At 43.0% G+C, this 15,682-nt stretch overlaps 1 protein-coding gene across 23 annotated transcripts in view; it reads left to right on the forward strand.

Moving 5' to 3' along the window:
- ITGB6 (integrin subunit beta 6) overlaps positions 1–15,682 on the forward strand; it is a 142,703-nt gene that overhangs the window by 107,267 nt on the left and 19,754 nt on the right. For 17 of the 23 annotated variants that reach the window (XM_089328251.1, XM_017342884.4, XM_017342883.4 and 14 more), the window contains 4 exons: positions 4,563–4,694; positions 4,903–5,320; positions 12,062–12,284; positions 15,377–15,474. In XM_089328251.1, coding sequence (XP_089184377.1) covers positions 4,563–4,694; positions 4,903–5,320; positions 12,062–12,284; positions 15,377–15,474 — 871 coding nt within the window. Of the gene's footprint in view, positions 1–4,562; positions 4,695–4,780; positions 5,321–12,061; positions 12,285–15,376; positions 15,475–15,682 lie in introns of all 23 variants that reach the window. The other 6 variants (XR_016230844.1, XR_016230842.1, XR_016230843.1 and 3 more) reach the window with 1 other exon arrangement.

Here is a 15,682-nt window from a genome sequence, read left to right on the forward strand (position 1 = left end):
TCCTGCCATTAATGTTCAATGTGACTAATGATAAGTGGTAACTTTGCCCTGCCATTTGCCAAAGATAAGTTCTAATATATGCTTTAAATTCCCTGTGATCTTTTGCTGTGAGGTTTCCTTCCTTTACCTTCTTTGATGACTGTGTTTCTGTGTTTCTGTGTGCAACACATCTTTAAGCATCTTTTGCAGGGCTGGACGAGTGGTGACAAATTCTTTCAATTTCTGTTTGCTATGAAAAGTCTTTATTTCACCTTCATTCACAAATGAGAGCTTTGCAGGATATAATATTCTGGGCTGGCAGTTGTTCTCTCTTAGTACCTGGGCTATATCTTGCCATTCCCTCCTAGCTTGTAGGGTTTCTGATGAGAAGTCAGCTGTGAGTCTGATTGGAGATCCTCTGAGAGTAATGTGACGTTTCTCTCTTGCACATTTTAGGATCTTTTCTTTATGTTTCACTGTGGAGAGTTTAATTACAACGTGTCGTGGTGAGGATCTCTTTTGGTCGTGTTTATTAGGGGTTCTATGAGTTTCCTGTACTAGGATCTCTCTGTCCTTCTCCAAACCTGGGAAATTTTCTGCTAATATCTCACTAAAAAGACCTTCTAATCCTTTCTCCCTCTCCATGCCTTCAGGAACTCCTAGAACCTGAATGTTGGGTTTTTTAATAGTATCCTGAAGATTCCTGACAATATGTTTTAAATTTCTAATTTCCTCTTCTTTTCTTTGGTCTGACTGTATCCTTTCCTGTTCTCTGTCTTCTAAGTCCAATATTCTCTCTTCTACTTCACCCATTCTGTTTTTAAGGCTCTCTAATGTGTTTGTCATTTGATCTATTGAATTCTTCACTTCATTATGATTTCTCATCACTATCACAGTTTCCTGTTCTACTAGTTGTTTCATTTCATTTAGATTGCTCCTTAATATTTCATTTTCACGAGAGAGATTTTCTACCCTGTCCATTAAGGATTTCTGTAGTTCAAGAATTTGTTTTTGAGAACTTCTTAATGTTATTATCAATTTTTTGAGATCTGCTTCTTGCATTTCTTCTATCTCATCATCTTCATAATCTTGAATTCGGGTGTCTTTTTCATTTGGGGGCATCATAGTGACTTCCTTGTTTTTATTACCTCGGTTTTTGCGTTTGTTATTTGGCATATTGGAGATATTTGGTTTCTTCACTGTGGTGCTTTTTCTTGTTATACTATGACTCTAGATTAAGTGGACTGTCTGTTTTTGATGGAGCCTTAGAGGCTTGAGATGGGTGTGGCCTGAGAGCTCTGTTTGGTGTGCCAAAGGTGACACTCCCAGGTTAGGTGTGGTAGATCTCTTTCTTTCTTTCTTTTTTTGATTCAAAAGGCAAGTAATTCCGCACAGCTGAACGAAGTTGGAGGTAGTTAGCATGCAAATGATATACCCACAGGAGCCAGGGACCACACAGGGAATCTGTTCTGCCCTCAGAGTGGGCTCAAATTCTCCTTCAGTCTCCCACTGGGTTGCCAAAGTTATGGAATTGTAGCGTCTCTGGAGAGTACTCACGTGAATTCCGTGAGTTCTCTCCCCCACCGTCTCTTTTTTCACAGTCTCAGTTCAGTAGCACCACAAATTCACTAGGTCCTAATCTCCTGTTAATTCACCCCACCCAGAGTCAGGTTTTTCTGCTAGGCTCAGGGCCGGTGCAGACCTGAGGTGGCCCTGCTTATGACGTATGTCCAAGATGGCACCTGCTCTTTGTCTTGCTTGCCTTTGAGAGGTGAGCGGAGAGAAAGAAACCCGTGTCCGTATCGGTCACTTTTTTTTTTCTCTCTCTCTCTCTCTTCTAGTTACCCTGGTGAACTTTTCCCCCCGGGGTCGTTCCCTCTAGTCTCCTCTTTCCGCTTGCCTGCCGGTGTCTCGGGCTATTGAGGTTCGGCTCACCTCGCGTTCCAGCGCTGGTGTGTTGAGTCTGCTGCTGGTGTCCCGAACTGTGGGCTCCCACGCTCTCCACACAGGTCCACTGTGAATCACTAGTTCCGGAAGAGTTTCTTCTGCTGTTTCTTCCCCTACTCTTCCTTGAACCTGCAGTATCTCCACTTTTATTAAACTGTCTCTCCCCGGACTATCAGTGTGCTCCCTTCCTATTACGCCATCTTGCCACTCCCTCTACTGTTATTATTATTATTTTTTTTTGACAGGCAGAGTGGACAGTGAGAGAGAGAGACAGAGAGAAAGGTCTTCCTTTTGCCGTTGGTTCACCCTCCAATGGCCGCCGCGGCCAGCATGCTGCGGCCAGCGCACCATGCTGATCCGATGGCAGGAGCCAGGTGCTTTTCCTGGTCTCCCATGGGGTGCAGGGCCCAAGCACCTGGGCCATCCTCCACTGCACTCCCAGGCCACAGCAGAGAGCTGGCCTGGAAGAGGGGCAACCGGGACAGAATCTGGCGCCCCGACCGGGACTAGAACCCGGTGTGCCAGCGCCGCAAGGCGGAGGATTAGCCTAGTGAGCCGCAGTGCCAGCCCCTCTACTGTTATTTTTAAATATATTCTAAAAAGACTTGAAAAAATTGGAACCCGTTGAATTTCTTTCCAGTTACAAAAGATAAAGGTAAGAAAATATAATGGAAAAAAGTCTAAAATCCTTTTTCTACTTTAAGTTCTTATCTTACAGTGCTGTATCAATATTTTTAAAAATTGGGACCTGTGTTGTGGCATCAGTTTATCAATATTTTTAAAAACTGGCACCTGTGTAATTGGTATCCCATATGGGTGCCAGTTGGAGTCCTGGCTGCTCTGCTTCTAGTCCAGCTCCCTGGACTAGCAGTGGACGATTGCCCAAGGACTTGCAAACATCTGTCCTGGCTCCTGGCTTTGGTCTGGCATAGCCCTGGTTGTTGCAACCATCTGGGGAGTGAACCAGGAGATGGAAGATATCTCTCTCTCTCTCCTCTTCTCTCTGTTACTCTTTCAGACAAATAATGTCTTAAAAAAATTTTCACACCTTTAGTACTGCTTATGTGTTCATTTGACCCTCGCTCACTGATTTCCTTCTTTCCCTAAGTACGCAGTAGAAGCTGCTCAAAACTTAGGATCCCCATGGTAAGCTCTGCTGTTGACCTTTACATCCAGGACGGCACTGATTGGTTGGATTTGCCTGACTTCTAGGAGATGCTCAATGAGTGGATAAAGGCAATGATAAAAAATACAAGTTAACATTTCTACGCTTTCCTTGGGAACTGTATTTTAAAGTACTCCTGGTCAAATTGGCAATTTGACTCTATCAGTGCCAAGGCTTCCTCCATGTAACATTATGTCACTCGCTGGTCTCATTATTGCTGTCATCTACAGACTTCCTGGTCATACTGCATTTGTCTCTTTAAGCTCTGAACCCGCTGCTCCATGGTCTTCAACACACCTGTCATAATTCCTGATGATTTTAGTGTGAATAGAATTTGGAGGACGTCAGGGTCCTTTTGCTATGGGGGGGGCTAGATCATACTTAAGGAAAAGTTAAAGCTGAATGTGGTTTAACCATGCCAACAGCATTCTCAAAACTTTTTGAATGAATTGAAATATAACTTAATATTATTCTAACTTACTTTTTATATTAATTTGGTTGTGTCCCCCTAAAATATACTTTTATTTTGTAAGTGAACAAAGGAGAGTAAAAAGTAAGATGATCAGCTTTTTTTTTTTTCCTGAGGGAAGAAATCCGGTCTTATTATTTCCCCAGAACTGACTCTAAACTAAATGAACAAAAGGTACTAAATACATTCCAACAGCTTCCACCCACATTTCGACATCTGTAGAACTGGGATGCAGCTTGGAGCTAGCAGTGCCTCACAAGCACCGTCTGCCAGGTGGCAGGCATGATGGAGCTTTCTTTGACAATGTGATTGTCGTCACTTCCATTTGTTAAACACATGTTGCTGCAAGAGTTAAGTTTAATGGATTCAAAAAGTGTCTGCCGCAATTCTATATTCAGATGAAAAGTGATGTATGCAGAAACGTCCCGACACAGAGCAGCAGGGTGTAAATTTGATACCAGTGAGGAGATATTCACTGTTGAAGGAATTACTGCCATTCTGCAGTCCTTCCAAAGCAACAACCAGCTGCGTTATGGGACCCGAGAAATGGTAATACTTACAAGTAAAGGAAGATGTTTTATTTATCACTGAGATATAAGCAAAATAAAAAAAAAAAAACCTGCCTTTTATATGCCAAGCCGTGCAACTCAGGGGAGGAGAATTTGCCAAATCCCTCAGAATGGATAAAATAATTTTCAAAGCTAAATTGTTTTAGACTGATGGGTATATTTCATATATTGTGCAGAACTGTCTCCAGGTATCTGTCATAATTTAATTGTCATAAAATAATAGCAAATCTTATAATTGATGGCATCTTCGATTTGATAAAATATGAAATATATTGATTGCTCACTTTCTTGCTTGAGTAATGACATGATGAATTTATTTCAGACCCTATTTAATTTTATTCATTTTTAGTTTAATGAAGATGATTCACAGTTCCTTCTTCTGGCTGTATGTTATGGTTGTGACTTCATCTAACTCTCTGTGCCTTAACTAAAGGAACTTCGGTCAGAAGTGGAACTGGAAGTATTAGGAGACACGGAAGGACTCAACTTGTCATTCACAGCCATCTGTAACAGCACCCTCTTCCCACACCAAAAGAAATGCTCGCACATGAAGGTCGGAGACACAGTAAGTAGAGAGCCCAAAGACCTGAAATAAATAGGCCAGGGGGTGAGAACTTGGCAGAGCTCACTGAAGCTTTGTATTCTTTCAAGGCTTTAAAAGATCTAAGGAGCATCTCTTTTACAAAGCTGATGGATGCAAAGCTTGCAGCCTGGTTTCACCTCTTGTCTGCTGGTGGCTGGAGGAAGCAGATCGTTCCTATGTTCTCTCGCAGGCTTCCTTCAACGTGACCGTGAGCGTAGCCAACTGCGAGAAGAGAAGCCAGCACATTGTCATAAAGCCCGTGGGCCTGGGAGACACCCTGGAAATCCTCATCAGTCCCCAGTGCAGCTGTGACTGTCAGCAAGAAGTGGAAGTAAACAGCTCCAAATGCCATGATGGCAACGGCTCCTTCCAGTGTGGAGTGTGTGCCTGCCACCCAGGCCACATGGGTCCTCGCTGCGAGTGTGGCGAGGACATGCTGAGCACGGACTCCTGCAGAGAGGCCCCCGGGCAGCCCTCGTGCAGCGGCAGGGGTGACTGCTACTGCGGGCAGTGTGTCTGCCACTTGTCTCCCTATGGAAACATTTACGGGCCGTTCTGTCAGTGTGACAATTTCTCCTGCGTGAGACACAAAGGACTGCTCTGTGGAGGTAGGCTATACCACGTCTCACTCTATATCAGGCAGGGGCTTGGCGTCCTTCGCCCTGTCTGCAGTTTCCTGGGCATAGCAGGTGCTCAGGAAACATTTGTTTATCAATTGAGTGACTTCATGTTTAGGCTGAGGTTACTGAATCTTGCTTTGTTGTTGTTGTTTTCCTAACTCTAACATTTACCTGGGGTAAAATCTCAATCAACTGAATTTATATTTCTATTATCATTTCCCTAAAAGTAAGTAAAAGATGGCAGTGTCTTCTCCCTAGCCATCCCCCCAAACCTTGAAGAAATGCCTGTAATCTTAACTCCATTACCTTCTAGACCTCTCTGAATCAAGCCGCTGAATGCCCCAATTCTTAAATGCCTATTACTTTGGAAAAATAAAAAGCTAGATCACTAAACAGGTAATGCTGCCAAGGTCAAGGAGCACAGAATTACGCAGTGGACTTTGAAGGCCTTCATTCACTGCAGAGATATTTACTAAGCACCTGCCAAGTGACAGACACCAGGCTAGGGGTGTAAGAAAGATGGGTGAGGACAAGTGGAAAGCAGCCAATGGAAAGCATGAAATGAAAAGCTACCTGGAATTTCTGGAGAAATTTGAAAAACTTAAAAATAGGAATATTTATGTTTTAATAGTCTCTGTACAGGTAAAGTCACTGTAGTTTAAGAATACACAAGCAAAGCTCAAAAAGTTCATAGAAATGCTAAATTAAAAGAATTTAAGGGGCAACAAATTTTTAGTTTTTTCATAATACACATTTTCCATTAACTTTCTGAGGCACTCTCATATTACATATAACATGATGTATAATCATTCTGGTATGTAGAAATATATATTTAAGTATAACCTTTCAGGCAATTATTATGTGTATGTGAATATACTTTTTAAAATTTATTTATTTGAAAGGCAGAATTACAGAGAGGCAGAGGCAGAGAGAGAAAGAGAAAGAGAGAGAGAGAGAGAGAGGTCTTCTATCTGCTGGTCCTCTCCCCATATGGCCGCAATGGCCGGAGCTGCACCAATCCGAAGCCAAGAGCCAGGAGCTTCTTCCTGGTTTCCCACATGGTTGCAGGGGCCCAAGGACTTGGGCCATCCTCTACTGCTTTCCCAGGCCATAGCAGAGAGCTGGATCAGAAGGGGAGCAGCCAAGACTCAAACTGGTGCCTATATGGGATGCCAGCACTGCAGGTGGCGGCTGTGCCCGCTAGGCCACAGCACAGGCCCCAATATACTTTTAAATGATAGAAATTTGTGCTACAATGGCAATAATAACTGCCAAATCTAAGCTGTAGTATCTCTGTTTTTCAGTCCGAAAGCAAACAGATCTTCAAAACCAGAAAGCCATTATCTTTATAGAAAAACTCAGCGGGTCGTGTTTTCAAGCCAGCATCAAGAATATAGAAAAGAGTCTAATTTTCAGAAAAGAAAGACATGAGAGAACGAAGCGTCAAAGAACTGCACGCCTTCTGAGCGCCAGTTGATGCCATTTCACTTCCTCACTACCGCTGTGGCTGTGCGAAAGTGTAGGCTCTTCTGAGCAAAATCTGCCTTTTCCTCCCTTACTGACTGAAACATTTAGGATCTGGCCCACTTGAGACCACTCCTCTTCCCTCTCATTCAGAGGTTTACTTGCTGATTTATGGAGTGTATTTCCAAACCCATATCAGTTCTCTTCCCACCTGATGGAAACAAGACCCAATCAGGAGAGCAGAAGCCAGCTCTGGCCGTCCCCACACCATAGAAAGCATCCACGTGGGAAAATCCCACACTCCATTTCTAGCAGAAGTCTTTTTTTTTAAATAGGTGTTAGAAAGCATTTGAAATTATTTCCAAGAAAACGTAAGTGGACTCTAATAATAAAATAGTGTTACTATCTATGTTTCCCCCTTTAAATCTTGGCTCAGACAGATCTGACAGTATACATGGCTGAACTGTGTTTAGCAGTCTTTCATTCTATTTTGTACCATGAAAGAAGAACAGAAACTCAAAAAGAGATAACTCGCTGTGCATTGCAGTTAGGAAGGTCTCACAATAGAGCCTTTCTTGGAGTCAGATGCAGCGATTGCTACAGAAATTCCATTTAGAGAACACAATGATTTCTTCAGCTGGACTCACAAAACTTCACTCATGCCAATTTCCTTCTTTCAGGTACTTTGTGATGCTCAATCAGTCCTATTTCTCCCAAGCTGCTTTGCTTCCTAGCAGCACCACAAAGGATGTTATTCTATAATTAGTAACATTCTCTTGAAAGTTATAATAACAGTAAGTGGAGTTAATCAAATTCAACATATGGTTAGGGAGGACCTACTATGTACCTGGCTTTGAGCTTTGGAAGAGATAAAAACTGCCTGGCACTGTGAACATGTCTGATGCTGCTGCTGCTAGTGTTTTCAACAGCAGGACTAATGGTGCTATCTCTTCACAACTTGAGTGGATCTTACTTGTTTGAAAACTAATAGACTCAGCATGTGCTGCTTTTCTCAAGATCTATTATCACAGGGTTCTTCATGCAATTTCTTTCATCCATCTGTAAGCACTCAAAGATATAGGGCTCCATTGATTTTCTTTTTTCCTTGCCCAAATTCCATTAGTGTCTTCTATTTTGATTCAAAGAGCCTGGAAGCTCTAACAGGCAAATGACATTAGAGAAGAAGCTTCCTGCCATTATGCACTTACACCTATTGTCAAAGGCACCCCAGAAAAGATCCATCCCTCTGAAAAAGAGCCTGGTAATTTCTTCTTGATCTTTGGTTATCATCTTGCCTCTACCTGAAGCCAGCACGATTGTGTTGCTGTGTGAACAGGTGTGTTAGATAATTGGTTGCCTGAGGATATCAGTTGGCAACTTTTGCGATCAGGTTGATGCTTCTGGAAGGCTAACAGGATTTTTGTGTCCTGAAAAAAGGGGTCCTTCATGCTTGCACCACGCATGTTCCCTTTCTGCTTCTCCAGGCAGAGTTTCCTCAATTTCTGCCAAGTTATGCTCACAGGCAATGACAAGCTGGGGCATTCACAGAAGCGTCTGGAAATACACATTCCATTTAATAATATTTATAAATCATATTAAGTTTTCAGAATAGACTATAATATAGAAGCTTCTATCATGAAAGTAAGCTTCTCCTTTGCTGAAGAAGGGGAAAAAGACATTGTAGTTTAGAAGATTACTTACATATAAAAATTAAATCAATGGCTTTGGCCCAAATGCCTTAGTTATTCTTGGCTTTGAATCAATTAGTTCAATTATGAATGACCCAGGTTCTGAAATGCAGTTGGAATATGTCTTGATGTCATGGATCTGGATAAACTTCATTCATTTTTCATTAGAGAAGCATGTTTTTTAGTGTATAAACACACACACATATACAAGAGGATACCTCAAAAAGTTTGTGGAAAATGGAATTAAAAGATGTTTATTTTGGTGCAAAAAAATCCTGAAACCCATGTGTATGATGGAATCTTCAAAACATTTGTGGAAAATGCATATTATGAAAAATAGGCATGGATATAAATTTTTTTGGTACCAGATACACACACCCACACGAACACCCACCCACCCACCCACACACACACACACCCCAGGAGTAATCAGAATCCAACTTCAGATCCTTAGTGGTTGTCTTCTCTGTTCCATGATTTTTTTTTCAACCAAACAGAGGATTAGGCCAAGGATTCTGCTAGTCCAAGTCCATTAAAATTTAGTCATGAACACAGAAAAGTAAGCAGTTACTAGAACAAAAATTATAAGAGAAAATCCAGAACCCTTTCAACAGTGAACTTGGCAGTGTCTCCTATTAATGGAAACCTGCTTCATTTGTGATTATTTTTACTTCTGCTTTATTTTCAGTAAAACTATAGGAATTTTGATACTGATGAATAATTTTATTTATAGATTATTCCCACTGGACATGTTTTGGAAGTAATTCTAGTAAGTTAAACACACGATGCTAAGTTATGGCCAGGCACAGTTACAAACATTGTTAAAGTCATCTTAAATAATCCTAAATTGTGCTGGAAGAGCAAAAGTTGGGAGGCAAAATGCTTAAATGCACATTTCTTCTTCTGAAGGAAAATATCAGTTATGAGAGTTGGTAAATAAATGTGATTTGTTCAGAACATAAAGTGCCTATTTCAGTATTTTGGGCATGGAAGGCACCCAAAAATTAAGATAGAAAGAATGTACAAACCCATTTGCTTAAATAATTCATGACTTTAGACAGTTTCACACACCATTGAGTGGCCAGATCCGAAAGGGACCCTTTCAGATTAGATATTTGTCTGCAGCGAGTGTCCACATGCCGCCTCGTGGTTTTGTGTGTGTGTGTGTGTGTGTTTTTAAAGATTTATTTATTTATTTGAAAGTAAGAGTTACACAGGGAGAGGGAGATACAGAAAGCGAGAGAGATCTGCCATTTGCTGGTTCACTCCTCAGATGGCTGCAACAGCCAGGGCTGGATCAGACCAAAGCCAGGAACCAGGAGCTTCATTCTGGTCTCCCACATTTGTAGCAGGGGACCAAACAGTTGGATCAACTTCTACTGCTTTTCCCAGGTGCATTAGCAGAGAGCTGGATTGGAAGTAGGGCAGCCAGGACACGAACCAGCACCCATATGGGATGTTGGTTTCACAGGCGGTGGCTTAACCAGCTATGTCACAATGCTGGCCCCATATGCCTCCTTCTTTCAAGCTGCCTGTTCCCCAGGCTTCTGCAACATCACTCCTGTTCCTCTCCTACCTCTCAGTCTCTTCTATAAGGATCATTTTCTCTGATTACATTTTTGTTGTATGTGTGTATGTATATATGTATGCATGTATTTGAAAGACAGCATTCCTGTCCCAAATTCCCACAAAAGCTAAGGCTGGGCCAGGACTGGAGCCAAGAACAAAATCCAGGTTTCCCAAACGGGTGACAGAGGCACATTTTCTTGAGCATCACCGCTGCTTCCCAAGGTCTGCATTGGCGGGATGTTGGAGTTAGGAGCCAGGGCCGGGAATCAGACCCAGATATTCCAATGTGGGCACCTTTCTCGGATGACTCCCAAACCCACAGGTGCTTCCAAACCAGCAGGGACACAAGTGAGTGCATCATCTTTTCCACCCAAAGTTGTTTTTCCTCTCATGCCAGAACCATCTGTTTATTTCAACAGCTGGGCTCTTCTCTGTGCTGAGCACTGGGGATAGAGCACTGACCATGAGCCAGCTTCCATTCCAGGTCAACGAGAAGCCACACCATCCACCCAGCTGTCCAGTCTGGTCACCTGGAGAGAATTCCGTCCCTCTCTTCCCATACTCTGGCACCAGTCTCACCCATGCTCTGAGCATGCAGTCCCAGCATTGCATTGCCTTCATCTCCATTCCCCATGCTGCTGTCTCATCTCCTCACTGTCATCTGTCATCTCCTTCACTGTCATCTCCTTCACTGTCTCATCTCCTCACCTTTACTCCTGCAGGTGCCTCCTAACTAGTTGTCTTGTCTTTCATTTGACCCTGTATACTATGGCTGGGGTATCTCTAAACATGTATCTATCTGTTCATATCTCTCCCTTACTTAAAATTCCATAACTTTTGGGATAAAAATTCCTACTTCTGCCCGTAAGCCTTTTCATAATCTGATTTCTGACTTTTTGATGACTTTCCACCCTCCCCTGCCATATGCACTGGGGACCCATTCATATGAACCTTCCAGGGTTATTAAACAGGTCATGTGATCTCACTCTGCTATCATTGACCGACACGTTTTTCTCTGCCTGAAACACATAAGACCCTCTTCTAACTATCTTCTGTGTCTGTCTTCCAAATGCACATCAGGTGTCTCATCATCTGGAAACATCCTCTGATCTCCAGTCCAGTTTAGAAATTCTTTCTCTGTGCATGTAGCCCCTTCCACTCTGCACTGCATTTCTTAGTCCAGGAGTAGTATTTATTGGCCTGACTCCTAAACTGAGTCATAAATTCAGTGATCTTATCTTGTTTAATTTTCTATCCCCATGGCTAACACAATCATTGGCACATAGTAAATACTGAGTTTGTTAAACAATGAAATTGTTGAGCACTCACTGTATGCCTATGGGATATCATTACTAGAGAAGCAACACTGGGTAATTGACACATTATTTTATCTGACTACAACCAAGTGAAGTAGATTTTACTGCCTCTGTCTCATAGATAAGGTTTCATGAACGCTCAGCTTGAGTGAGGCAGAGGCTGGGTATTAACCTAGGTCTGTCTTCATCTCGGTCCTATCGCACCTTAATTAAAAGTCCAATAACAATTAAATATACATGGGTACTTCAAAGGTTTTACGGGAAAATGGAATTAAAAGATAACTATTTTGGTGCAAAATTTCTTAAACTCCTTCCTATAAGAGGTCTTAAAAAAGTCCATAAAATGCATATGATGAAAAAGCAAGGTATGAATTCCAAAGTGTTTCCAACAAAAGAGGTTTATCCCTTAATTCTAATTTTTCACACACTTCTAAAAAACCTTTCATATACATATATGGATGCACATATACACACTGAGTGGCTATTGTGGGCTTTCTGCATTATACCATTTCCTCTAGTTATACATTCTGTTTCGTATAACAACAGGTCATCATGTGGATCTTCAGTTAACAGACCAGATCAGTAAATACTGACAATTAGCAAAACACATTCAATACACACACACACACACACACACCGTACATGTGCAAGTGGTTCTGGCCATGACAGGCCCCGGGCTTTCTGTGTTGCAGACAATGGCGAATGCGCCTGCGGGGAATGCGTGTGCCGGAGCGGCTGGACCGGCGAGTACTGCAACTGCACCACGAGCACAGATGCGTGCGTCTCCCATGACGGAGTGCTCTGCAGCGGGCGAGGGGACTGCATTTGTGGCAGATGTGTCTGCACCAATTCCGGAGCCTCGGGACCAACCTGTGAGAGGTGTCCCACCTGCGGTGACCCCTGTAACTCGAAACGGTAAGGGCTGCCCTGTCTTCAGTCCCCTTGGCGGATGGATAGGTGTCACGTTGATCCAAGTTAGAATGACATTTGTAAACTCACACTGTGCATTGCTTTTGTGGGGTTTGGGCTCGTGGCATCCATCAAAATGCACAAAACCCAAGGCCCCTGTGATCCTCAGCTTGGAGTGTTCGTCTCACTTGGCCTCTTTCTCAGTCCTGATCACCCAGAATCCTGATGTGTCACTGTTCTGTTGGAGACTGGCCTGGGGACATGGAGTTAATGTCCCACACTGATAACATCAGATGGCCTCTGGGTTAACAACACCAGCCACACAGAAGGAATGCCCAGAGGGAGACTGGAGACACCCATGTGGTCAGCATTTTTCAGGGGAAATAGACAGGCTGCTGTCTTATCTAGAGGTGTACAGGAGGGCAGCAGCAGAGACAATCTTAGCCCTCAGTTCTCATTCTCCTCTAAGCCACGCCCGCTCTGTGGTGCCTTCCTTTGGTTGTCACTCAGCTGTTGTGTTTTTTTCTTTTAGATCATGTGAACAATAGCGACAACACAAAACCTCACAGTGTCTTATTTTCCCATAAGAAAACTCTCTCTGTGGCTGGCTGCTAATTTCTTTATCGAATTGAGGAAAAATTCAAAGATCAGGTGGAACAAGTCTCTAAAACATCTGTGTTATGCCACTGCAGTAGATATTGCGTTATGTAGCAAATACGTTTAAGCACTTTGTATTTCTATTAACTCTGGTACCCACAAGGGTGAGAGTTGTATTTCTGATGTAAACAGGGTGAGAAAATCACTTCTTCACACAGTGGCTACTCACCATTCGCGTGTCAAAATCTCTGTCATAGTCCCTAGCAAACTAAGGAATATACTAAGAAGCCTGGGTACCTGGTTAGAATTATTGACATAGAATTTACTGTAAAATAGCATTTCAAAACTGTTTCTTCCATCACTGATTTCATCTTTTCTCTAAATATGGTTCGATCTTAAATCAGAGTTACAAGATATGAAATTAACAATCAAAGTAGTTGGATTTGGAAATCAGGTGCAATGACCTCCTTAGTGTTTATGTTAATTGTGAGACTAGTCCATTCTTTCATTTATTCCTGCATTTATCAAACAGATAATTAAGCTCCTACAGTATGCCAAGGATCATGTTAGGCCCATGGGCATGCAGAAAAGACTGAAACAGTTATAGTTCCTGCTTTCATAGGTGCATAAGAGTCTGGTGAGAAAGGAAGACTTAAAAGAACATTACAGTGATAACCAGGCTGACAATTGCGAGAAGGCATATAGAAAGTGCAACGAGCTACTCTTTAAGGGATCGACAAGCTGTGCAGATGTCAGTGAGAGGCACAAAGGAGGAGGTGCTTTAAGGGATTCCATAATCTCCTCCAGACCCCTGCCAAGCCACTCCAGATAAAGCCCTATCTACATAAATGCACTCCAGTTGCCATGCAAAGGCCACTTGAAGGCAAAACCTCTATTTTTCCTGTGGGCCTTCCACTGCAAGAGAACTAATAGGCTCAAGAGTGAGGGAAGGCTTGGCCTAGGAAGTGCAATGGAGCTGAGATTTCCCAAGGCATGCTGGGGATGTTCCTAAGCACTTAAAAGAGCATATATCTCCATGACCATGGGAGAGAGAGGCAGCGTGATGTGTGCCCACAGTAAGAAAAACTTCCTCCTTGAGTTACTCTAAACACAGTCTACTTGTACAGTGATTCTCAGCATGAGATGAACTCAGCTTCCAATTTTACCCTGCTCGGCCGGCGCCGTGGCTCACTAGGCTAATCCTCCGCTTATCGGCGCTGGCACACCGGGTTCTAGTCCCGGACGGGGCGCCAGATTCTGTCCCGGTTGCCCCTCTTCCAGGCCAGCTCTCTGCTGTGGTCAGGGAGTGCAGTGGAAGACGGCCCAAGTCCTTGGGCCCTGCACCCCATGGGAGACCAGGATAAGTACCTGGCTCCTGCCATCGGATCAGCGCGGCGCGCCGGCCGCAGCACGCTGGCTGCGGCGGCCATTGGAGGGTGAACCAAAGGCAAAGGAAGACCTTTCTCTCTCTCTCTCTCTCTCACTGTCCACTCTGCCTGTCAAAAATAAAAACAAAAACAAAACAAATTTTACCCTGCTCTATAGCCATCTTAAGAAAAGCTTTGGCCGGCACCGCAGCTCACTTGGTTAATCCTCCACCTGCAGTGCCGGCACCCCGGGTTCTTGTCCCAGTTGGGGTGCCGGATACTAGTCCCAGTTGCCCCTCTTCCAGTCCAGCTCTCTGCTGTGGCCCGGAAGGGCAGTGGAGGAATGGCCCAAGTGCTTGGGCCTTGCACCCGCATGGGAGACCAGGAGGAGGCACCTGGCTCCTGGCTTCAGATCGGCACAGCACCGGCCATGGCGGCCATTTGGAGGGTGAACCAACGGAAGGAAGACCTTTCTCTCTGTCTCTCTCTCACTAACTCTGCCAGTCAAAAAAAAAAAAGCTTCATTCCTGAACTATGTTCTTGGAAATAACACTTTTCTATAAGAAGCCATATTTTTAAAACACTTGCAGTCATGAGAATCTAGATTCTAATCTTCAGTTTTTGGAAATACCCCATCAAGTCTTGGACTTATTCAAAAGAGTTACAGAAAAGTGAAAATTTTGAATGATTATATATGTCATATATGAAAACCACTAATGGTTCTTGGAATTCTGGTTACCATGTAGACCATTTGTGTTAAGAAATTCAAAGGTTTGTCTAATCTTTAATTGTATTTCAGGAATATAAGCTCTTCCTAGGAAAAAAATAAAATGAAAATAAAGCTAGATCAAATATAAAAAAAGTTATTTTTGCTTAATCAATCAGAAGCAATCATTAGAGATAGGTAAGTACAGTAGCTATTATCAAAGCTGGCATAGGAACATTGATGATTGAGTGGAATTCAGAAAAATTCAATGTCCAAATATCACTCAACTCTTTCTGAAAGTAACAAAAGACAACATCATGTATGAGACACTCCTATTAGCACAAATTGCAACAACAGTAGTAAAGCAATAGTCTTGCTGCCTGTTTTCCATGAACATGAACTGATCAACTGTTGAATACCGTCCACAGGAGCTGCATTGAATGCCACTTGTCTGCTGATGGCCAGGCCCAAGAAGAATGTGTGGACAAATGCAAACTTGTGGGTGCAACCATCAGTGAGGAAGAAGGTTGTCCTTGTCTTAAGTTGCTTCTCGTTTCCTTTCCATGGTTCTGGGGCAGAACCCCTGTGAATCTAGGGCGGCTCAGCAGCTCAGCCTCATTTGCCCTAGGGCACTAGCTCTCTCGCATCCCTTTTTTTTTTAAGAGTGGGTGCCTTCCATAAGGCTAAAAACTTGGTGGATTTACATATAAGCAATTTAGTCATGGCAATTTCAT

The sequence above is a fragment of the Oryctolagus cuniculus genome, chromosome 3 (assembly GCF_051225735.1).
Source record: "Oryctolagus cuniculus isolate XC-2025 breed Fujian yellow rabbit chromosome 3, ASM5122573v1, whole genome shotgun sequence".
Taxonomy (NCBI): Eukaryota; Metazoa; Chordata; class Mammalia; order Lagomorpha; family Leporidae; genus Oryctolagus; species Oryctolagus cuniculus.